Genomic DNA, 24,493 nt, shown 5'->3' with positions numbered 1-24,493 from the left:
ATGCTTTTACAGAGAAATGCACTTGTTGAGATTTTTTGCTTTAGTATGTAATGTTCTCTAAAACTCATATTGAAGAAATCCGGTGGAGGGCACATGAACCCTAGCCGCCACCTGGGGATCGCCTCGCTATACCCTCTTGTAGCACCCACTGAAATCGCGACAAAAATTATGGAACATAGGGAGGACTAAAGATTTTGCTTTATTTCATGCTCAGCCAAGTCCTATACCATTTGATTTACTTTGTGCTAGTCATCAGTTGCAATATGAGTTGCAATTGAGATTCGATGACATCATCTGATTGAGAACGAAACTAGTTCTCAGTTGACTGGGAAATAGCCACACCCCTACAACCGAAGAAAATCCTTCACGTGAACTGGATTGAGTCGGTGACACGTCAACAGATGGAGGTCCTAGTAGAGCGCGAGGATTTGAAGTGTTTCTATTCATCTCGTTACAGAAGATCTCCCACATCAAGCTCCATTTACAGATTGGGTGGAGTGGAACCAACGAAGAAAAGAAGAAGAAAAAGAAGAGGAGAGCAAAGATGAGACCGAGAATCGAACGTCTCTAATTGTGCTAACTACGATCGATGAGAGGAGGAGCAATGTAATGGCGCGCGGCCTAAATTCAGTGAAGGGAGCTATTATTCCCTAGCAAGCTACTGGAGGAAGGGGAGCTTCTGTCGCTGAACCACCTCTCTTGCACGGACACCGGAGAAGAAGCCACGGCACCCTTCACCGTTTCCTGTGCTACTAGCGCATTCACCGGTGATGACGCTACTGCCTCCCTCCTACTTCTGTCCGGCGCCAACGGCTTGTCCGTCCCGCGCGACGGCGCGGACGAGCAGAGCGACGACGTCGTCGACATGAACGCGGGGTCATCCGTGGACGGCGCCCACCCGCTGACCTGTATCTGCTCCAGCTCGTCGGCGACCTCGGCCATGGACGGCCGTATCTCGCTCTGGAACGCCAGGCACCGGAACGCCAGCTCCGCCACCTTGTGGATGGACGTGAGGGTCCACGCGTCCCTGTGCGGGTCCAGGTACGGGTCGATGATGTCGTCCACGCAGCCCCTGCCGATCTTCTCCACGGCGAGCTGCGCCAGGTTGATCTCGCTGGGGCCCCGGCTGAAGTCCACCACCTTCATGGCCGTGATGATCTCCACCAGCACCACGCCGAAGCTGTACACGTCGCTCTTGTCGGAGAGGTGGAAGTTCTGGTGGTACTGCGGGTCGACGTACCCCGGCGTGCCCTGCGGCGCGGTGGAGATGTGCGAGGAGTCGACGGAGGTCATGCCCATCCGCGACAGCCCGAAGTCGGCGACCTTGGAGTTGTACTCGTGGTCGACCAGGATGTTGCTGGACTTGATGTCGCGGTGGTAGATGGGCGGGTGCACCTCCGAGTGCAGGTACGCGATGGCCTTGGCCGTCTCGGCGGCCATGCGGAGGCGGACCGTCCACGGCACGGCGGGGCCGCGCTCCCGCTGCAGGTGCTGCGCCAGCGTGCCGTTGGGCATGAACTCGTACACCAGGATCTGCTGCCCATGCTCGATGCAGCAGCCCAGGAGGCGGACCAGGTTGCGGTGGCTCACCGACGAGACCAGCTTCACCTCGTTCATCACGCTGTCCAGCCCATCGGAGTTGTCGCGCTGCTGCTTGATCCGCTTCACGGCCACCAGGCGGTTGTCGCTGAGCCGCCCCGCGTACACCGTGCCGTAGGCGCCCGTGCCCAGTCGGTGGTCCTCGGAGAAGCCGCTGGTGGCGCGCTCGATCTCCCGGTACGAGTAGAGTGGCACCATGCATTCCGCCTCCGACAGCAGCCGCTTCGTGCTTTGCTGCGAGCGGATGGACGCGGACCGGCGCTTGAGCAGGTGGCACACAACGCACGTGAGGCCCATCACCAAGGCTCCAAAGATTACTCCTGCAGCCCGGCCGCGAAATATTGTCAATTTAGCAGATGTGTAACAATGATGCTGAAGACTTCCTTTGAATCTATTTTTATCTGTTCATTTTCATTCATTGTGCACTTTTATTCCTTTTCATCACTTTGCTGGCCTAGCTAGCAGTACACTTTTTGTTCTTTTTCATCACTTTGCTGTGCTAGCAGTACACTTTTTTATTTTATTCACTATATATCAAATTTAGTAAAAAGTTAACGAATTATAAATTCAGCCACGTTTCGGAGTCAATATCAACAGTTCCACCATGAACTATATTTTCATAGTGTATTTATCGAATCTTATAAATATCTATATTTTCTTGTATGTATTTGGTCAAACTCACTAAGCTTATCGGCATTTTGAGGTTACAGTCTTTAAATGTAGCTTTGAGTCAATATCAACAGTTCCACCATGTTTTCTATTAATATTTGGTAAACCTAGGTAAATTAGATGTTACTCCCTCACAAAAAGGATTGTGGAAAGGAAGGAGTAGAAAGTATAACATCATTCTTTGCCAAGTGGATAGAATGCTACATTTCGATTTGGTGAGATAGTTTTGGAGATGGTACTGTTTGCAATTATAGAAGCAAATGTGAAAACTTAATCCAACCGTCCAACTTAGATATCCAATTATAGTTTCAGTTGATTCAGATTTTCTTAAATCTCAATCGACTCATAAAATTTCAACTGTAGTTTAGTAAAAAAGTGTAACTTGCAATTTGGTAGTAAAAAGGTACAACTCGCAACTGGTGAAGAAGTGCATGTGCAATTTAGTGAAAAGTGTGTGTCACTGCAGTACAGTGAAAAGTATGACTTGCACTTCAAAAATACATTTTTTTCAAATGGAGAAAATGGTATGATCTTACAGCAATGCCAATTTTTTAAATTGGTGAGATATTTCTTCAGATGGAATTGTTTGGATATAGAAGCAATGGGGAAAATCAATCCAACCGCTTTGGGAAAACTTTGTTTTTTAATCGTCATCTGAGATGTATCTCCCAGTTTATGTAGCTTCCGCAAGTTGGATGTATAAAAATTCCAATTTTCTGTTCCCTGTTGCCTTAGGCTAACCTAGATTGTTTCCCTCTGTTTGACTTTGCTTCGTTCTTAGTTAGTTTTTGGTGGTATGCCTCTTTTCTAATACAAAGTGGAACTTATTTTGGTATTTCCAGAAAAGGATGTATGAGCAAATTACCTGCCATGACAAGGGCGACTAGGACTTTCTTGCCACAATCTGCTGATAAGAATTTGGAAGAATCGCACTTGGAAACTGAAGCATTGAACATACGTGTTAGATTGAAGGAAAGGGGGAAAAGGAGGAGCAATCTGTCCTAGTTCACTTCACATATTGAGCAATGCATATTTGCGCATAATTTAAGTGGCAATTTGATGAATTCTTCACCTAGAAAAGCAATAATTTACTGTACTACAATGGTTCCTACAGGCTATGGGTATCACAGATCTCCATTTCATGCATTGCGAACATACAACAACTCTTTGGTGAAACTATCGAAAACACAAATACTCTTCTCTGAAACTACTATTCGGATGAATATTTGAGCATAATTTAAGTGGCAATTTGGTGAATTCTTTGGAGAAAGTATTGCGAAGACACATACTACCTTAGCAAGTACTTCCTCCTATCTCTTTTAATTAACTCAGATTTAACGTAAAATTATAATAAATCCAAGTCAATTAAAAGGAATCGAATGGGGAACTAGGTTGGCAACGCTCATCAAAGTTTCGAAGGCCAAGTACCCACCAAGGAACTACTCATTTACTATCACGATCACCAACAAATCAGAAGTATCAGATGGTATTTCGCTTTCCACAATTTAGTCCAGGATCAAAGGTTCTCTCGACTGTCACTGCTTGCTGATCACCAAAGTTATATAAATACCAATTGCGTAGTTCGGACCACATTGCTAACTGCAGGTACAGAATCTCCCCGGAAATTCAGTAGTGTGTGTTCTATTATCTCTACTACTTATAAAGGCACGAAGTGCTGTTGGAGAATTGAATCTTGACCGTCCGGCAACTCACATCACACGGCGCAGGATGATCTATTCTCCCCACCCACAAATTCCGCAGCACCATCTCCGCACGCCAATATCTGAAGAAAAAAAAATCGCATCCCCTAAATTATGGAACAACCCAGAAACGGTTCCCCTAAATTGGCCTCTCCCGCAGCGCCCATAGGCCTCCTCCATGCCGCCGTATGTGCCTCCTCTGCGGTGCCACCCCAGCCGGAGGCAGCAGAGGCGGAGACTTACCTCATGCCGTCACCTCTTGGGACCGAACTCGCGTTGGATGTGCCTCACGGGTGAGCTGCCAGGTCGATTCTTCCTAAATTTCTCACGAGCCCCAGGTTTCTAGCTCCCCACCCCGGTCGTCTGTTAGACCAGTAAATCCTCACGTCTGTTAGCCAGTTCCTTCCTCCTTTTGCTTGCTTTTCTCTTTCTCCTTGTGTTGCAGCAACCGGAGTTTAGATGCAAACATTTTTTTTGCCTCCTTTTGTTCTAGGCGCACACAACTTGTTTGATAAAATGGCTGAAGAAACAAAAAATTATTTTGCAGACCATCCTTATGTTCGTTGGAGAAGGAAAAGTGATAGACTTGGGAAGGAGATGATTGGTTAGCTAGCAGTGACGATTGAGAAGAAGTGGTGGTCTGTCACCTTCTCAATCCAAATTATCTCGCTTGATCTGCTCCAGGGCTACAGGGAGGATGAGGGAGTCAAGAGAGGGGTTCATCGGCCATTGCAGCGAAGTGTTCTGGAGTGGGTTGATTTTGTTGTGGGTAAGTGTTCCTCCATCCTCTCATGTGTTTTTGTCCCTATTTATTGTGTGATCTTGAGCCAGTGGAGCTATTGTAGGACATACAGCTAAGATGATTCCACAAAGATTAGTCTAGGTGTGCGCTTTAATAAAAACTGCAGCCTGATATGCTTCTCAACTCATTCCCTTTTCTTCACCAGTTCGAACTTTTAAACTGGTAATTTCTTAGTACTATATTGTTTAACCATGAAAAGTTGCAGTTTGATATGCTTCCATGAAAAGCTCCTGCTTCATTTGATCATGTTTCTGTTTGTACTGTTTGGAAGATAGCAGTGACCTCGAGCTAAATTGTACATCGCCTCATATCAGCGGGCTAAACCAACCTTCTAAAAAAAACAACAGCACAAAGTTGAATAGTTTAAATATTAATTTTTTAACACTATCTTGCTGTAACATGATTTCTTGTACTTCCTGTTTATTTTTTAGTGTAATCTGGAAGGGAGGAGGTAGCTGGCAGATGTTTATTTTACTGCCGGGTCTGTGTGATCTTCTTTGCGCACGTCAGCCTCTAGGACGGGCCGCCATGAGAATATCCTCCTGCACCTCACAATGGAGTAATCCTTACATTTTCCTCGCAATCATTTCCTTTTTACTGTCTCAGACTCTCAATATGCTAGGTTGTCTACGCCTCTATGGGGCATGCAAGAATGGGTGCCGGAGGCGCCTATTGCGGTCCTACAAAGCCCACATGTATAGGAGAGTATGAATGTGTACCTTTGAATAGAAGATGGCAAACACGGTCATATTAGATTTCTTAGCCTGTGATGTTGTCTTTGGTACAGGTCTGATTATATTTATTCTGATTATGCAAGTTGATGATTTAGTTAATGCCCATTCCATAGATTGGTAGATTGTTCTTTTATACACTGAGGCATTAGGTTTCCCATGACAAGTGTGATCCAACTGCAGATTTAATCCTCGGCGAGTGTATATATTGTATGTTTAATCTGCGAATGTTCCTTTTAAAATCATAATTTGCAGTCTGGTTTCTATTGTCACCTGACTAGGTAGAACATCCTAAGAAACTTGACATTTTCAGGGAATTGCTAATGACAAGGATAAGCTTGGATTACACCTGCATGTTATAGGTAATTATGTAATGTGTTTTTATTTTCGCTTTCCCTTCCATGTGCACTACCTGAGAAACTAAAATCCGCCCAACCTCCGCTATTAGCGGATTGGAGAGTTTTGTTGTTGCCTAAATTTTGCCTGCTGGATGTACCATTCGGTTTTGACTAACATTTTCAATCATTATTTGCTTCATATTCTACCAGCTTTCTGAAGACAATAACAAATGTTGAAGAAAAGTTGGCTCTTAGATTACGTGGAAGAGTACCACCAGAGAAATGCTCGGTTTGGTTAACTTTCTCGATTACTACTGCATTTCTTAGACTAGCGATCTCACCAACTGATTTCGTTTAATTGGACACATCTTCATGTTCTTTTTAGTGTTGGTAGTGTGAGGGCAGATACTCGTGGCAGTTGATGATGGCACGCGAAGACACGGAAGGAGAGTGCGGACTCGAGGAGAAAACCGGTGCTACTGTTGACATATGTGTGTGTGTGTGGGGAGGGAGGGGTGTCTTCGAGTCTGCTACTTGTCTTTCACGCATCTGTTCTACTTAACTGCCCCATGTGCATAATTTGAGGCTTGATTATGTATATATTGATTCAAGTTTCAGACTTATAGTATCATTCTATTTCAGCATAAATTTGAGTCTAAGGTTTTTATATAATAGTTATGCCTTATTTCTCTATTTCAGTTAGTCATTTCAACTTCAACTTTGAGAGTATTGGATATGCAGTGAACACATCTCACCTAATTTTATATGTGCCATTAAGGTTTGAAAAATGCTTACTAATATCATCTACTCTGCATTATTAATTGTCGTAGGTTTTTTCTCTTGCCTTTTAAGGTGCAGTATAGGAAGTTGTTTATTTTTCGATGCCCTGAGATTGTATATGTTCATTTACCATGAATCTTATCCCTTGCAAGCGCAGGATAGTGGTAATAATTTACCCAAGATACATCAAAGTGTTATGTGAAATGACAGTCAATCTTTGATGTTTTTATGCCACTTATGACCTCCTGTTTAGCTTAATGGATATGGCAATGAATGGCGGAGTATTCCGGCCTCTGTTCTCAAAAGTCTACTCAAATCAGTCCAAAAATATTTTACTCAGAAGCATTACAGAAGCAAGTGTTCATATCAGCTCAAGACCAATCATGTCTTGTGTGACCAATTTGAATAAGAATTGTCCATATAGGCTTATCATGTGTTTCTCGGAAGCATTGCAAACACGTGATCAATTACTATACACAAATTTGATACTCCCTCCATTTCAATCTATAATGCCTATAAATTTTCTGCACGGTAATTAGCGTAAGTCATTTTTTAACACAAAACCCTCTTATTTTCAATCTATAATTCCTATAAGAGGTTGTACCATAAATCAGTTTCCAGATTTTATGCACGGGATCAGATCGGTTTCCTTATTTTCTGCTATTCAGCTGATCGGTTGAAGGGGTTCTTTGCAAATAAACGTAGATCTACTCTTATATTATGAAATAAATGCAGAAAATTTATAGGCATTATAGATTGAAACGGAGGGAGTAGGTCAGTTCAAAAACTGTATGTGAATGATATGCGAGTATATATATGAGATATATATTTGCAGATTGTAGATAGCACCGTTTGTTTTGAGATAAAATATTTCGTTTGTTCATTGTGAACATACATATTTGAGTTCTTAGAAAGTAAATGGATGTGTGCATCATGCATGTTGTGGTAATTCAGAAAATGATGCATTTCTATATGAAGCAGTTGGTCATATATCTATCTAAGATTTAATCTGCTGCGATGTAAGAAACTAAAATGATGCCATTTACTGCAAATCACAAATCAAACCTATATCGGCGTATATATTGATTTGAATACGAACCGCCTTTTTCTAGCTATTTATAAAGATTGTTGCATGTTACAATGGAGTGGCATATATGTAACCTTCATATTTAGAGCATCATTGAGCAACAGCATGTTAATTTCTTTATCAAGAATCTACGAACAAGAATCACTTTTCTTTTGACTTGACAGCCGCTTTGAAAGGCACATTGGAAAATCAAAGAAATGAACAAGCACGAGTCATTGCTTCATGTCGAGATTGTCATGTGTGATGAACGCAGATTGTCTAGACGTGCGTTGCACGTGCAAACTTACTAGTGAGTCTCAAACGTACTCCACTAGTAGTACAAAATGAAAGTAGGCGGAGCAACCCGATTTATATATACCAGAGAAGTCGTTGGGCAGAGCCTTTCGAGCCTTCACTGAACATGCGGGTCATGTAAGCAGGGGATGACCAATTCGTGTTCTTGTTCAAGATTGCTATGATAGCCATTGCCGATGGTCCAATTCTTTGTACGCAGCTGATTTGATGCGTGGTCAACGAGTGGGTGGGAGTAATGGGCCTGATTGGCTAGTTGTCTAGCTCGCAGAATTTTACTAACTATACAATCAAGCGACGAAACAGGAAAGCGATTGAACAACAGAGCTTGAACAAATCGCTGGTGGTGGTACTGACCTGCTTTGCAGCCGGCGCCGTCGACGAAGCCGTCCCCCTCGAGCCCTTCCGGGCACCTGCACCGGAACGCGTCCAGCCCCGTGGTCGGCGCGGTGAACTGCGTGCAGGTGGCGCCGCGAGCGCAGCCGCAGCGCCCCTGCACCCACCAGTCCAGCTCCAGCTTGCCCAGCAGCAGCGACGGGCCCTGCGCCTGCGCGTCCGAGTAGCTCACCGCCGACACCAGCCCGGCGCACCCCGAGCCGAGCACCTCGCGCTTGCTCAGAAACCGGTGGCCGCCGCTGGTGTTGCTTGGAGCAGTCGGAGTACGAGGTGGCAGGATGCAGCGGATGGGCTCGTTGGCGGCGCAGTGGGAGGAGGTTCTGTTCATGTAGCGATCAGGCGGGTCGGCGCTGCAGTTTTGTATGTGGGCGGCGCCGGAGCGGCGGCAGGAGCTGACGACGAGCGTGTTCCCGGACGCGGGCGCGTAGGTGCGGGAGAAGAGCGCGTCGACGGACGCGTTGAACGGGCGGGAGCAGTCCGGGAGCAGCTCGAGGAAGAGCGCGCGCGCCGTGACGTTGCGCACGCGCATGCCCAGCTCGCGCCCGGCGCCGAGCCACGCCGCGCCGGTGGCGGGGTCGCAGCGGAGCGGTATCGTGCAGCCGCCGGAGAAGCCGAACGGGTAGGGCAGCGTCATGCCGCCGCAGCTCCGCTGGCAGCCACCGCTGTTGCTGGTGTCTCCGGCGACCGCTCGCAGCAGCACCGCCGCCAGCAGCGGCAGCAGCGCCGCCGCCGCGCTGCGCATCTCCATGGCTTAGCTTAGCTTACTTCCGAGCAAGCAAGTCGCCTCTCTCATCTCGATCAGATTCCTAGTCAAGCAAGCAACGCAAGCTGGCTGTTGCTGCTGTGGCGCGTAGGAAAGAAAGAAAGGCGCGGCTGGAGTTGGACGAAGGAAGAGGTTGTGGACCGGTGGTGGTGACTGGTGCGTGGTTGCGTCCGTGCAGCTAGTGTCATTTTTCTTTGTCCATTGCTGAGGAATCCCCGCATTAAAACTCGGAGCAGCGACCAACAACTCCTACTGCTCCTCCCGCCCCATCCAGCACTGCGTGTGCTCACCGCTATCCGTCTAGCTAGGCCCAGCCGCATCTACAAACCTTGGCCCAGGGAATCCAAGTAATCACTCTCGATCAGTTCATCCTCTCCTCTGGTGGTCTATTCATGGGAATGTGGAGCCGCCGTCGTCGTCGGCGTCTGCCGGCAGCTCAAGGACACCCGTTCCCACAAGGCCCGTACATCGCGGTCAGACACCACGGCTAACATTCTGGCCGTGGACCGGAGACCTCTCCTCGCCTCGGGTAGCCGCCAGCTACCCTCTGCCCGTTCCACCCTCTCCACTTGGCACTTGCAGACCCCCAACGCACGTAACCGGCTAGAAAAATCCCAAGGGAGACGACGACCCACGGTCAGGCCAAGACGGCACGCACCAACTGGGGCATTTTTCTTTCCCGGGAAAAACGGGTTTGTTCATGGCCTTAGATTACTAACAAGTGACTTTAGATTAGATGGATCTACGTAGTTTAGTACCCGCTAAAGGCGGCTACATGGATTGAAACTAATCACGCAAGATGGATGGTGGAGAAAGCATAAGCATCCAAGTCTCCGCCTCATATACGATTGAAATCGCTCGTGGGGTAGGGTTGCCAAGTTAAGTAACCTAGTCTACGTTGCTGATGAGCTAATTGATGGGCTGATGCTGCTACTTCAAGCAACAGTGCTCCATACTTTAAACTTGATTGACTTGACCATAACCTTTTCAGCTACTACCAAAAGGAGAAAACTCGACAGCTCAAGAAAAAGGAGAAAACTCGATAACAGAACACGAGGAAAACAAATTGTGCACCGCCGACAAAGTTGAATAGCTTCTCAATCCTGCCTGGATAACCTGTCCCCGGCACATATTATAGTAATTCCCCAAGAAACAGCCTTGGAACTTGATTGCCAGTAGTTTCCAATTTTCACACCCGCCAAACTTCAGAGTTGCTCTCCTCGTCGTAGTCAACAGCTACAGCTTGTGAATCCGCCAAATCAGTGCAGAGTTCCGACAAAAATCAACAGCTAGTGTATAGCACTGAAAGTAACAGAAATGATGTTCTACAGGAGTACCAATTTGCAGATGAGAGCGTATGAGCTGACAGTTGCTTCACTGTAGTTGGCAAGTTGGATGCAGTTATACCTCATCACATCACTTCAGCTCAATTATTCATGTGGTTTTATAAAAGAAAAATGGATACAAGACCACCAATATCATACAACCGTTCAGTAAAGGTGTATGTAACCGCTTCAATATTTCTTCAAAAAATTGCGACCACAGCTTTTTTTTAGCAGGACATATACATCACAATGGTTCTTTAACACGATTCCCCTCTCGTTACATTGTACCAGATGGTATGGTGTGTATGGGCCTCAGATTTCCAGTATAGTTCTTATCTGCTCAGGCGAATGCTTAACCAACGATCTTGGGTCAGGATAGCAGTTCTTCGGATCCATCACCGCCTTGTAGATGAGCTCATAAGCTTCTGCTAGAGCTTTTGCCAAGCCGTAGCAAGCATCTGAGCGTAGCCTTGGAACCTGCAACTGCTCAAACTCAGGCAAGGAACCTTCTGTTCCAGTCACCAGACCATAGAATGCCTTCAAGCATTCCAGAAGCATCTGTGGTGATGTCTCCACCACATCTGCCAGAGGTCTTGCATCATCCTTGCTTTCGGTAGAGCTATAGCTCTTTATGTATGACATCTTACTCGACAATCCGCATTTCGTGAGGATGTTATCAGCTTCTTTTTCTGCTAGGGCTCGGACATGCGTTCCAATCATGGAGCGGAGATTGTTGACATAGCTTGTTGCAACCTCCTGACCCATCAATGGTTCCTCAATAGCTGATAAGCAATTGATGAGGTAGACTTTGGATGAAGATTCCCCACTCTGTACATGGCATGGTATGAATGAGGAAAGGGGGGAATAATCACCATGTAAGGGAAAAAAATATTGCTTTGATTGGATGTAAGGAAATATCTACAAATTGATTTGTGCATCTAAAGCAAGCAAAATCTACCAAGTCAAAGGCTTAAAGCAAAAAACGGTTTCTGGCCGTAGCATCAAATTCACAATTTCTTTAATCTGATTTTACTGCCCAAAAAATTATTCAATAAAACTGAACTCAAAGTGAATCATGACATCCCCAACATTCCGCTATTTCTCACAAAATCAGCTTTCCTTTTATTCTAGGACGATAAAATTAATATTAAGGAACACAAATTGGAATCATGTCTTAAGTCAAGCTCTTTCAAGTTTGACCAAGTTCATATAAAACTATCAACATCTGAAATACCAAATCAAATATCAGTATATCTATCATGAAATATGTTTTCATACTATATTTATACTGTAGACGCGGACATTTTTAAAAATAAACTTGGTCAAACTTATAAGGGTTTCACTTAAGACAAACTAGATATGTTATAAACTGAAAAGGAGGAATTGGTTCTCCAACTATGTGATCTGGGTGGCAACTAGTGATGAAGATGAACTAGAAAAGAGATTGTCTATTTTACTAGTTCAGTTCATGACCAGAGCATACGTCTAAAGGTTGCTCCACAATGGCCACAAGTCAAAGTGATTAACATTGGCAAACCAAAAAATATACTACTAACCAGGACAGATGTAGACAAATTCTTCGATAGAATAGCATCAACTGAGATTGAATCTCTCTTATTTCCACTAGTATCAGAACTAGTTCTACCACGCCGTGCGAGTGAACCTTTCGACTTTTGTGCCTCGGCAGCTTGCTCACACATCTGAAGAGCAGGTCAGGAAGTCAGGATTAGCAGCAGTAACACTACTCATGTAAATGACTCCCTAAGTCCCTATAGACCACACTGCAGATATCATCACATTATTCTGTGGTTATAAGAATAAGGGTAATAACGAAACAAATTGTATATGAGATGACTAGAAGTACGGACCACTGTGTGCAAGGATAACACATGTCATCTAATTGGCTCCGCTAAACCATATTAATATATTAGTTGCCGCAAATCATAATATTCTCTCCGATTCAAATTAATTGACTCAACTTTATCTAGATATGGATGTATCTACACGCATTTGTTGACTAGATACATCTATGTCTAGACAAAGTTGAGGCAATTAATATGAATCGGAGGGAGTATATTAATGCTAAACAAGTAAAAGTACAAATTTGCTACTGCATGTTAGGTGTCTAGTGTTACTTTATACTACATGACCACCCAACAAATATCCACATGGAACAACACCAAAACTTCTACAATGAAATAAAATAGGACCATTAGGGGGTGGCTTTGTGGAGCTAATATTTGCACAATGCGGTGGTCATCCTGAGCTAATATCTGTACAATGTATTGATTATCGAGACCAATTATGGTACTAATATCATTCTCGTAACCAGCTAGAATCATAACCATCATGCCCTACTCCCGTTACTCTCTTGCCAAACCGTTTTTGACTGTTCAATGCACTGTTTGGCATCAACATTACTTTCAAATGACACTAACGCACTTTTTTTTGGAGGTTATATTGAACATGTATTTGCTCTGGCAAGCTTTTAACACCTGAATATGTGAATTCAGTGCCCGCATCTCCATGTGCCAGCATGTGGCTATGATTCGTGTGAGTGTGGCTCCTATGAGCCAAAAATCTGTGTCCCACCGAAATGCTGCTAATTTTACAAACAAATCGCCCCTAACAGTGCACATACAGGGTAAGATGGTAAATCATATTATTCCAGCCCACTTAGACATCTGGGTAAACTACAAAGCACATCAACACAGAAAGCTCACCTGAATTATAGGATCCAGTATTGCAGAAATGACAGGATCAAAGTTTAACCCTTTTCCAGAGGCAGAAACCATCATGCTATTGTAGGTATTGATGAGCTCAAGCAACAAAGAAATCCCCTCTCTCACTGCTGGTGGGGGAGAGAGGTCAACTGCAACAAGTGGAGGATATCGCAATAACTTTTCTCCACGACTCTTCAGAATGCTGAAGAATGTCCGCTGTGTTGCATCTCTAAGTGACCATATTGTATTGCACAATGCCGTGTCTACACCCAGCAGTTCTGATATCTATAAAAGAAAAGGTTCTGTGTGAACTGAACAAATCTTTGCTTTACTAAATATCCAGAAAATGAATTTCAGACTCACCGTGTAACCATAGAATTCCAGGGTATTACTAAGTTTGTAAGAAACTATCAGACTTGGTTGTGACTGCAGAACTTGCTCAACTCGAACTTTAAATGGTCGGCATGCCCCTTCAAATATTCTATCAAGAACAGAAGTGATATCAGATTCTCCTTTAGATGAATCACCTTCTCGTACAGAATGACGACGATTAGCTGGACCACTGTCACTTATTGCCTCGGGATCAAGCAGTGCAGCTATAAGCTCTCTTTCAGATGCCAGTGCCTTCAAACATTAGAGGGAGAAGTTTATAAAGGCTAAAGAAAACTTTTTAAGTTACAGATGACCAGTGTTTTTTTTAGCATAAACTGATTAGCTAATTGCAGATTGGTTCCTATACTATGGATAAGGCTAGAGCAAGAAAGCACCTGATGCAGCCAGCCCAGCATATCCCCAACATAACGGAGAGGGTCATGAGCATGTACTTCAATTGGTCTAGGAAGCCCTCCAGGTCCACCTCTAGTAAGAGCACTTATAAACCGCCTGAATAAGGCATGGTGCCTCATATTGGCAACCTATGGAGGTGGATAACTCAACTATCAGATACCATTTGAATTACTGGCAACTTTACTATGTAACTCAAAGACATAGTATACCTCTTCAGCACAGTACTTAAATAGAACGGGCCTTTCCTTCAGGCAGCGAACAGCCTTCCTCAAAAGTTCACTTACTTCAGGATTATCAGTATCGCCTAGTTTTTTACACTCAACTTGAACCCACCTGATGACAAGGAAAATCGAGTTACAACACTTGAACATTAAATGTCAATTGATCATGTTATATAGAAGAGCGTAATAGCAAATTTGAGTAAACTATTCAGTCATGGTCTAAGTAGTGCCTAGTGAGTGAAAACGAGTAATAGATAAATGTCACCAACACTAGCTTTGGTAACATATGTAAGGTCAAATTAGAACATAGATCAAGAACTACAAAATAAAAAAAAAACACAGAAATTTTTTGAAGTATCATATTGTCATTAGAGTAACAGCAGGTGGAGTTGAAAAATATCTCATATTACGAAACAGAAACCCAAAAAGGAACAGCAAAAGGCAAGATGATGATAGAACGACAACCAGTACCTGCATAATCTTTCATAAGCTCCTTCTTGGTACACGGACATCATATCCATAAGTTCCAAACCAGCTCGCTGAATTGATAAAAAAAAAGGATATTAACACAAATATCTCTAGCAAATCAGCTATAAGAAGTTCTAGTTCTTGCTGAACCTTCAAGTCAAATCACATAATTTGAGCCTGCTATGTATAGCTCCGAAAACTCGAAGCTAATAAAAATTAAAATTAAGATATCCTACACTAACTGCTTCTGTTATGGGAATGTACTCTTTTTTGCTTCCTGAGCAAAAGCATATTTATGACAGACAGCTAAAATCTGTTATTCTATTTGGTTGAAAGACTGGCAAGAGAAACTGTTACTGCTGTTACGATCTAGAAAACTAAGGCAAGAAAAACCCGAGGGTCAATTGTAAAATAAAATACCTGGTGGTGTGTTCGCAGCAGAACCTTGCAGTTCGAATGGATTTCTTGGACATGCAGCAGCGCCTTGAAGAATTTCTCATCTATATCTTCTTCCCGGAGTGCATGTATCTACAAACATAAGATTCCGTGAACAAACATAATCAAGATAGCCAGGGTACAAAATGAGTAAGACATCGCAGCGTGTAACCATTGAAATGACTGATTTCGTTGAAGTATGGAAGTAGTACCTCTTCATTCGAAAGTTGGTAGTCCTGGAGGAAACATGACACGATTTCTTGGCGCTGAGTGATAACCTCGAGTTCTTGTTGCAGACGCTCCGTTGTACTGATGATATCCCCCGTGCTTGCGCTACAACTGCTCAATGCTTCCTCGATCCTAACACCATTGCAGAGAATGAAATTGAAGTTAAATTGGCGGCTCCAGGTAGAAACCCTTCGCATTTACAGGTTAACACTGTCTAGGATTGCTCAAATGTCGTAGTTAGGACCAACGATAGAATGGTAATGGTTGCAGGTTCTACATCCAAACTCGTAAGGACTGAGCCAAAACATAATGTGGTCGTACAAAAGGTACTAATTCACCTATATTGACTAGCACAACATGGTGTAAAAGCATCATAGAATAGGCTAAAGTTCCATTTCCAGGCAGGTGGAGCAGAGGACCCAAATGCCAGAATGGAGAACACACTCACTTCTTCCAGGAGTCGCTCAGAGCGTTCACCTCCCCCTCGACGCGATCCAGCGACTGCACGCAGACAGAAGAAACTGAAGCAATGACAAACCAAACGACCGACGGACGATGTGAGCCCTGCACTGAGGAAGGAGGGGCGTGTACCTTGTGCGCGGGGAGGGAGGCGTCGAGGAAATGGCGGTTGATGGCGAGCGAGCGGTGCTCGACGGAGGACTTGAGGTTGCGGCGCGCCTGCGGGGTGTTGTGCACGTAGAAGGTGGAGAGCGCGCCGAGCGAGGCCAGCAGATCTGGGCTGTCCGTCCGCGTCTCGAGCACCTTCTTCAGCTTCCGGGAGACCCCCGGCGCCAGGGTCGCCGCCATCCTGGCCCTCTCGGCCGCCTCTTCGCCGCTGCGTGCAGCGCCACCGGCTTTGCGATCTTAATTCGGCTGTGATCTTCCCGTCGTCTCTTTGCTTCGCCTGAGCTGGTGATGACCGTCTGGGATCTGAGGCTTCCGCCGTGCCGTAGTACCGTGTGCCCGTGTTGGGCTCAAGGCCAGGCTCACTTAAAGCCCATGAGAAGCCTAACAAAGTGGGCCTCCACCACAACTACCCGTAGTCCGTAGATGTAGATCTCCCTCCACTGTAAAAAAATATTGATGCACACAGTGAAACTGTGAGAGTGATTTCCCCTTTTTAACTTCACCCGACGATTTTTAACCAACATAACACCAACTTGTTTTACGCTCAGGGGAAAAAAGAAAGGGAACGCATGTTTCAACTTTCAAAACACAGCTCGAGCTAAAAAAAAAAAGGCAAAGAGCTGACAATGTTGCAGTTTACAACATGAAACTTCATATCCCGGCCAACCAAATAACTCCGAATGTGGTTATCAAACTAGAGTACTGGACGGACAGCCATCACAAAGTACAAATGCGGGTCTGGACACCTACCCTACAAGTCTTCCTTCACCTCTGACATTATCACGAGTCCATCTCCACAGGTTGATCATCTGCCGGTTCAGTGTACGATAGCTCCTTGCCCATTACCACTGCCGTCATCATCAGTTTACCAGCGTCCGGGAAGACGTCGTGCTGCATCAGCACTTCCTCCACCGAGAAGCATTTGCTCTCCACGCCTCTCGCGTACACATCCTCTTTCCTCACGGGCAGCACCTCCTCAAATGCGCCGTCAAACACCACCGCGTCTTGGCTATAGCACAGCCTAGAGGCGTTGAAGAGGACCGTTCCTTGAAGAGATTCTTGGGTGGCCTCGTCGCTCCAGCCTTCCGAAATGGATGCCTGTGAGAGCTGGACCCAGTCATCCTGGTTGGCTGCGTTCGTCCAGCAGTTCTCTAGAAGGCCTCTGTTGGAGCTTCGGAATGAGGAGCTTGTCCAGGCAAACACTTCAAAAGCTTTCAGAGAAAGCTCTCGATCCCCCTTCATGCACATCTCGATCAGTTCTGATGGACGAAGAAGCTTGCCTGTATATTTACCCTGTGCATATTCTGGATCATGCTGAACAATCTCTTCCTGCAAGGAAACAAAAGTAAAACCAATTTGGTCAGCTATCTGTCCCAGCTTCCTCAGACAAGACAACACATCCACCCACATCCCATCAAGAGTTACCCTCTTTTGTACAGCTTGATTATACTTTCATTCAAGATAAATAAAACAAAATACTGTAACTTCTACGTACAAGTTTGAACTTGGAAGCAACGCCATGCATCTAAATACGGAACATACAAAGACATGAGGACTCAGATGCAGATCAATGCCTGGGTAGATTTTCAGCTCCTAGCCATACCAATAATGGGATCACATGTAACGACGAGACATTTCAACATTGCAAGAAACATGGCTTGTTTACATTAAAGTCCCAAGGAAATTATTGATTAGAAAACAGAAATTCGACCTATATACTTTTTCTGTCTAAGAAAATTCACCTGAAGTTTTAGAATCCGGATATCAGCATCTATCCGTGCAACCTTCATTTCGTAATCAACATCCTTGCCTGCTTGTTAAGAATTGCAATTTGTCAGGAGTCCATTTACCAAGGAAAAAATAATAATACATGTCATCAACGAAACAGGAATAGATACAAAATAATGATGCAAATTTCTGTTCCCTTACTAAAATTATCTTCTATGACATTTCCTATGCTGTGAAAAATCAGTAGAATCGTAAAATAATGATTCTAGCAAGATAAAAAAAAATTATGCAGCATGCCACATTAGTGTACAATCCTAAGCATGTGAAACAATTTCAATGACAGGGAACCATGGTGTTCCTCAAATATAGCACTTGACTACTGTTATCCATCATAAAAAGGATAATGGAAGCCAGGTTGTGTAGACCCACATAACATTGGGAGAGTGTCATCTTTTTATCAATCATGAACAAGTATTCAAACTCCATTGTTTGCAGTGCCTTGGCCAGAGGTATAGACGGAAAGAATAACAGAAGGAACAGCTAACCTGCTGTTGCAGCAATTTTGGAGAGATAGAGAAGACGTCTTCTTTCAACAAAGGACAGCGACTTTTTGTTGCTTGTAAGGTCAGCATCTTCTCCGGAACTCAGACGTAGAGCACAGGTATGAAGAGTCTCTGAAGCAGTTGAGAACTGATTTAAGAATATCTCATGAAGCCACAATAGATCTTTCCTGTCTTTCAGAAAACTAGCTAGCTCTTCCTGGAATTCTTCACCCAGCCTTAACAACTTAGCGTGCTGTCCATTGTTGATTAGCTGTTTAAAAACGTAGAAACTGAATCCGCCATGAGGTCCTACACTATCATGCTGCAACAGAAGATCAACATCAAAACCGTGCCCTATAACAGAGGTCACCACAAAAATTCAATATGGTATCTCCTGCATAATGCACACAAAATTCAAGCAGAAGAAAGATTATCTGAGAAAAATGGGGATATGATTGTCCAATTTTACCATAAGATTGCGGAGGAGAACCGTATCACTGATATCATAGCAAATCTGCCACAACGTTTGGTACCCTTCATGCCGTTTAGCTGTTGCCAAAATAGGAGAAGTAACCTCTCTAAATATAGATTCTTTCAGATCAAGATTTTCATTGCCTTCTCTTGACTCCTGTTAGATACGCAAATATTAGGTACACGTATTAAGGTCAACTAATAGCAAAGAGCCAAATTTGACAGCAGCCACACTGTTACTTGTTAAGTATGAATGCCTGATGTCAAGATATTGTTATAGCAACAGAGGGATGGACAATCATGTTGACTTCATTAAATTGCTAATTGTCCAAATAGATCTTTGACATGCTTCTTTTCATTTGAAATATCATTCCATTCCAGCAGAAACTGATGTTTGGTACTTAATGTCAAGTTTCATCAAACTATCTTCTACTATTTGGATGCATAAAAACTTACATTCCTGGCAGATGACCAAAGCATACTTATGTTATGAACTTATGATCACTAGTCAATCTCAATTATGGTCTAGGAGAAGTCAATTAAAATATCATTCCGTTCCAGCAGAAACTGAAATCTCATTTGAGTGTCGACTAAATTGGAAATCACAGATTCTGTACTGAAAGGTGAGCTGCTACCTAAATACGGAGTACAAATTGTTTACTACTGCATACATATAACATGGAAGTTATATTTTACTATTTTAGTGTGAGATTGCTTCATCATTTGCATACACTATACACTATTTAGTAACCACACCATTTTCTGAGGTGATGAAGGACTGAGTATGAAATTTCAAATATAACAATAATAAATAAGATAACAGGAAGATACAGGAACAGCACAAACTTGTAAAATATGAACACGTAGCGAAGAAAAACATTAAGAAAATAGTGACATGGATTGGACCAAACCTGATATTTTGCCTCTATAATTTGTTTTGCAAGGTCATAAAGGGATCCAAGAAGCTCATCTCTCCGTTCACAGTATTCTTGGACTAGCCCACCATGTTCCTCCCCACGTTCAAATTTGGCTGTTAACAGACCCATATATCCCTCCAATAGCATATCTGTGAGTCCTTCCAGCTGAGACCATAGATTAGATTTCATAGGCATATCCGCAGCTCCTGGCTCTCTCAAAAGCTCCATCACAGATGATGCCAGAGTCCAGATCCCAGACCGCACAACAGGCTGACTGTTCCATGTTATCAGTCCTTCAGGAGAAGGATACCAATCCTTGTGCTCCTCTCTGTAGTACAATGCTGACTGAACTAAAGTGACACAAGCATTTGATAACTCAAGTGCATGTTGCATCTGAACAGATGGGTGCTCTTCTCCGGTTATAATATACCGAAGTTGATGTGACAAACAGTAAAATAGATCCTCTATATCAGAAACTCTACTGTAGAACACTTCAGCATTATCACGATCCATTAATAGAACAGTATTCCGGCGAGCTTTCTCACCAACCAACTGAATGAGATTCCAAAGTGCACCAGCAGTTGGGGTTTTGGACTGAGGTGATAAGTGTGTGCTTGAGCGCTGCTGGATAAGCGCATTTTGTAATTCTCTGAGCTGGATCACCCCAGAGAGCTTTTCTCCATGTTCCATGACACTTAGCATTGCAGCTCCTATGGAATAAACGCATAACGAAATTACTTGGTAGCAAAATGAACTCATAGAGCTTATCAGTTCCCCTTTTATGTCTATAAGTCAAATTTGTACTCCTTACGTCCCTATCACATGAGTACTATTACAATTCAATAAATTTTAAGAGGGAAAAAGGTGTGTGTACTAAGACAGATGCCTAATGATGACAGATCATACCATAGTAGAAAGATCACAAAAAATCTAGGTGATCATCAGTTTTGACAATGTGTAACATAGATAGCAGAAATGAAAGAATAATTAATGCGAGTGTAATGAGCTTTGTAAGATCAAACAAAGAGTATTAATTCACATAATTTACGGCAGGTTCCTAACTCCAACAAACTCATGCTACTTTGACAGTATATACCAAGGGTATGATTGTTCATGACAGGGATAATACAAGTCTAAAATAAAAACATAATAATGGCAAGATAGGTTTCATACTATGTTTGGACGAGAGTTCTTCGTGGCACTTGGACAAGACAAGAAATTGAAGGAACTTCTCATGTTTTTGTCGCTTCTCGGAAAGGGATGAAACAATTGTTGAAGCAAGAAATTCAGCTTCTCTAGTAGTTGTCCAGTGCTTAGATAATGTGTTTACAATCGATTTGCTTACTCGAACAAATACATTCATCTCACCCTCTTTCTCAAATGCTCCTGCGACTCTAAGCTTTTGAAGTGCCTCATGAACTGCGCCAGACAAAATAAAATCATGAAACAATCGATTGAGTAACATCTCAGCCTCTTCATCAACCACAACCTGTTGGGCTATGCCAGTGAATGCTGGCCTTTGCCGGTCTCCAGAACTCCAAGCCTCAGAGCTAACTCTTCTGGGAACAACGCTGGCGCTGAATGCCTGACTTCTCCTTTTCTCTTCAGCAACCGCTTCATTACAGCTACCTTTTCGTGATAAGCTGCGCTCTGGAGGCTCAACCCCACCAACTAATACAGCCTTTTCAGGTATTGCCCAGACTCCTGCCTTTTCTGTCAGAACAACCCAAGCTCCTTCATCTCTGTCCTCAGCAGATGGGATGATGGAAGCATCCAAAACCTTTCCAGCATCCCAAGGCAGATCAAATTGATAGAGTCGGGTAGAACCTCTCCAATAGATGGCCACCGTTGCTGTTCCATCACCTGATAGGATGATCACTGAACCAGAAGGTTTACCGCCACTTTTAAGCCTCATGGAGAACAAAAAATCTTCATCCTCCACTCGAGCTTTAGGGATTATCACCTGAGAAGGAGCTTTTTTCTCCAAAAACCTTTCACATTTAGCCACATTATCTTCAGATGAGAACTTTTGGTTTGATTTGTACAGCATTGTCAGAAGAGAATACTGAGTGTAGTTTGACCCGCTAACCCGATCTTTGCACAAGGTAGCGACAAGAATGCTGAACTCCTTCCCATGCTCATCTATCTGCATGTCCAAAAGCCAAATGTTCTTCTGACCAGCTATGTCCTTTTTTATGCCCAGCTCCCCATCAGTACCAACAATTTCCTGAGACACTATTTTCTTTACATTGTTGCCATGCAAGAGTGAGATGCTCCAACATTGTATCCCCTGGTTAGTCAACAAAAAGAATTTCCGGTCAGCAGCCTCGGATGATATGTCACTTGGTAGCCAAGCCAGGGATCTTCCACCGTTATTTCTCTGATGATGGTCAGTACCATTATCTCCTAATGTATCACGATGAACTTCTCTTCGAAGAATCCCTGCCGGTGAACACTGAAACAACCATAAAGCGCCCGTTGGCTCAGAAGCTATCGCAATACATTCATGAATGCCTCCTGGAATGGAAGTTGCAATTAGTGAGTTAAACCTGTAACACGCAGATATACCATCACTTGGAGATGTGACACTGTGGTCAAATAAACTAAGAGCTGGACTCTTGCTACTTTCATCATAGATATCAGGCCAATAAGCAATAGCTTGTGTTCTTCTGTTGCAGAGGACAACACCGGTCGAACTTCTTCGATGCAACATTTCTTCACTCTTCCTTGTTGCAGTACTACTACCCCATCTCATGATGCAAAGCGTCCACTGATTACCACAGAGGGACTCTGTGTCTTTGTTTCCCATAAGAGAAGACGGGATATCAAGTACAAGACAATCTTTGGAAACAGAAGACAAGTAGCTCCAGATATAAAGCTCATTTCCACATATCATCCATGCAAGTGATGTTTCTTTGTCAATGCCACCTACAAGCGTGTTTTTGCCTGCAAGGGATACATAAAAGGCATCTACTGTTCAGGATGTATGCTAGTCAGGAAAAATAGCTAGGGCGCACCAGAGAAAACAGTTACCAGAAAAATTCTTCTGCAGAAGGTTGGCCTGTGCATTCCTCACGATTTGGGGGAACTCCGCTACACGCACTGGTTGGATCTGGTCAGAATCGCCAGCCCTGTCCGTTTGCTTGGATGTCGAAATCCTGAAAATTCGCACAGAGAAACAGAATTTAGAAACATCAAGCTTAGTGATCCGTGGCAAACTGTACGCGAGCTAGCATATGCAGCAGCGCGTAAGGTAAAAAAAAAAAAAAAAGGGGGGCGGGGGGGGGGGGTCCCTGCGCGCCGCTCGCTTCCGGTGCCTCAACTAGATACAGCCATACGAAATGCAGCGATTCTAGTGAAATCAACGAGAGGTGAGAGAAAGGGGTACCTGGCGAGAAGGGAGGAGGAGGTCCATGGGGCCGGGGTGCCGGTGGCGGGGCGATTGGAGAGCGCAAATCCACCAGGCGATGGGGAGTGGGCGGGAGCAGGAGGAGGTGGTGAAGGCGTCGCCTCCTCTTTCTCCCTCCGGTGGACGAGGTGGGGCTTCCTGATCGCCGGCGAGAACATCTTTGGCGGCGGGCAGCCACCTCACGCTCTCCGACTAGCCGGCGTCTCGGCGCTCTCTCCGGTAGGCTAGGGTTTTACTAGAGTTTTTGAGTTTCCTCCTTTTCTCTCTTCTTTGCGCTTTGCCCCTCCTTGTAGACACAAATAGTCAAGTGTGAAGACGTCAGCTGGAGCTAAGGGTCTCTTTGTAATACACAACCTCTAAAGGTATAAATAGGAAAACCGTATATAACTGGAATGTGTCCATGACTTGTGAGACGAGACATAAAAATGACCAAACATGAAAAGTCAGTTGTTATTTTTTTGATAAATGAAATATATTAATATTGTGGAGATGTCAATTACAGACTATGCACCAACAAAATGTAAAAAGATATCAAAGATGCACACAACCCAAAAGGAAATTAAAAGAGAGAAAAAAGAAAGACAAAACCCTGTTGTGGTGTTGCAACACTCGCAATAGCAGCACTCTAATCACCACCGAAGATAACACCCGGACTAAAAGAAGTTTTTTCAAAAAAAAACGCCTTCAAGAAGGAAACAATTCACAAGCGTCGTTGCCCACACAACTTTAAACTATTAATTCATATAGATTTTCTAGGAATTGTATCATTACATAGAAATGTCGTATGATTCTTGTGACTATACCTTATTCCAGATGGTACTCCCTCTGGTCTCATTTAATTGATGTTAGATGAACATATCGATACACTGTTTTAGTTGTACTTCGGTGTCGATTAATAACGACCGGAGGGAGTATTACTTATGAGAGACGTAAAAATACCAAAATGTGCAAAAACAGTTGCTTGGATGCTCCACAAAATTTTAAAAATAAGGTTTGCACAAGATACTAAATCAAATCTATAATAACTAAATTGGAGCAACCCACTAAGATGAATTCTCTCAACATGCAAGATATCCACCTCACCAAACATCTTCAAGCAATCACACCCAGCAATGTCAGCAGCTTTCCATGTCATTCCTTGTTTTGTTTTCAGGTAATTATCACTATAGAACGTCACCCCAAAATATTCTAACCGTCACGTATCCTCCCCATAATTATAATCGATTAGTAATTGGTCATTGCTCTCCAAAAACTTGTGGTGACCCTGCATACCACTGCATGTTGTAGTATGCCAGTCGTTGATATAACATTCACGAAGTACCATTCCGTAAATATTACATCCCTCAGAGTAGTACAACAGAACATAGCAGGTCCATAACTCATTCATTTATTATTACAAATATCATACACATGTCGTCTCGGAGCTCCTCTTGAGTCCTAAGAGGAATACTCCTGGG

At 43.8% G+C, this 24,493-nt stretch overlaps 3 protein-coding genes across 3 annotated transcripts; all 3 read right to left on the bottom strand.

Annotated features, from left to right (window-relative positions):
- Nucleotides 1–373: 373 nt before the first annotated feature.
- On the bottom strand, nt 374–9,554 carry LOC124701785 (wall-associated receptor kinase-like 14). Its single transcript, XM_047233881.1, has 3 exons — nt 8,355–9,554; nt 3,134–3,208; nt 374–1,919 (listed from the first exon to the last, which is right to left on the bottom strand). Exons 1-3 carry the CDS (start codon nt 9,139–9,141, stop codon nt 628–630), a joined length of 2,154 nt encoding a protein of 717 aa, XP_047089837.1. The 5' UTR covers nt 9,142–9,554; the 3' UTR covers nt 374–627.
- A 1,006-nt stretch (nt 9,555–10,560) lies between these two features.
- LOC124701784 (conserved oligomeric Golgi complex subunit 6-like) lies at nt 10,561–16,264 on the bottom strand. The gene is made up of 11 exons (XM_047233880.1): nt 15,934–16,264; nt 15,791–15,843; nt 15,327–15,474; nt 15,100–15,207; nt 14,683–14,750; nt 14,200–14,323; nt 13,972–14,118; nt 13,568–13,828; nt 13,205–13,489; nt 12,038–12,181; nt 10,561–11,309 (listed from the first exon to the last, which is right to left on the bottom strand). Exons 1-11 carry the CDS (start codon nt 16,147–16,149, stop codon nt 10,794–10,796), a joined length of 2,070 nt encoding a protein of 689 aa, XP_047089836.1. The 5' UTR covers nt 16,150–16,264; the 3' UTR covers nt 10,561–10,793.
- A 257-nt stretch (nt 16,265–16,521) lies between these two features.
- Nucleotides 16,522–23,282, bottom strand: LOC124701783 (nuclear pore complex protein NUP133-like). Its single transcript, XM_047233879.1, has 8 exons — nt 23,016–23,282; nt 22,661–22,785; nt 20,801–22,573; nt 19,622–20,337; nt 18,709–18,867; nt 18,243–18,561; nt 17,712–17,779; nt 16,522–17,298 (listed from the first exon to the last, which is right to left on the bottom strand). Exons 1-8 carry the CDS (start codon nt 23,192–23,194, stop codon nt 16,750–16,752), a joined length of 3,888 nt encoding a protein of 1,295 aa, XP_047089835.1. The 5' UTR covers nt 23,195–23,282; the 3' UTR covers nt 16,522–16,749.
- Between the last annotated feature and the right edge of the window lie 1,211 nt (nt 23,283–24,493).

This window comes from Lolium rigidum, chromosome 3 (assembly GCF_022539505.1).
Source record: "Lolium rigidum isolate FL_2022 chromosome 3, APGP_CSIRO_Lrig_0.1, whole genome shotgun sequence".
Classification (NCBI taxonomy): Eukaryota; Viridiplantae; Streptophyta; class Magnoliopsida; order Poales; family Poaceae; genus Lolium; species Lolium rigidum.
Note: the sequence above shows the minus strand (reverse complement) of the source record. Positions and strands in the feature narration are given on the sequence as shown.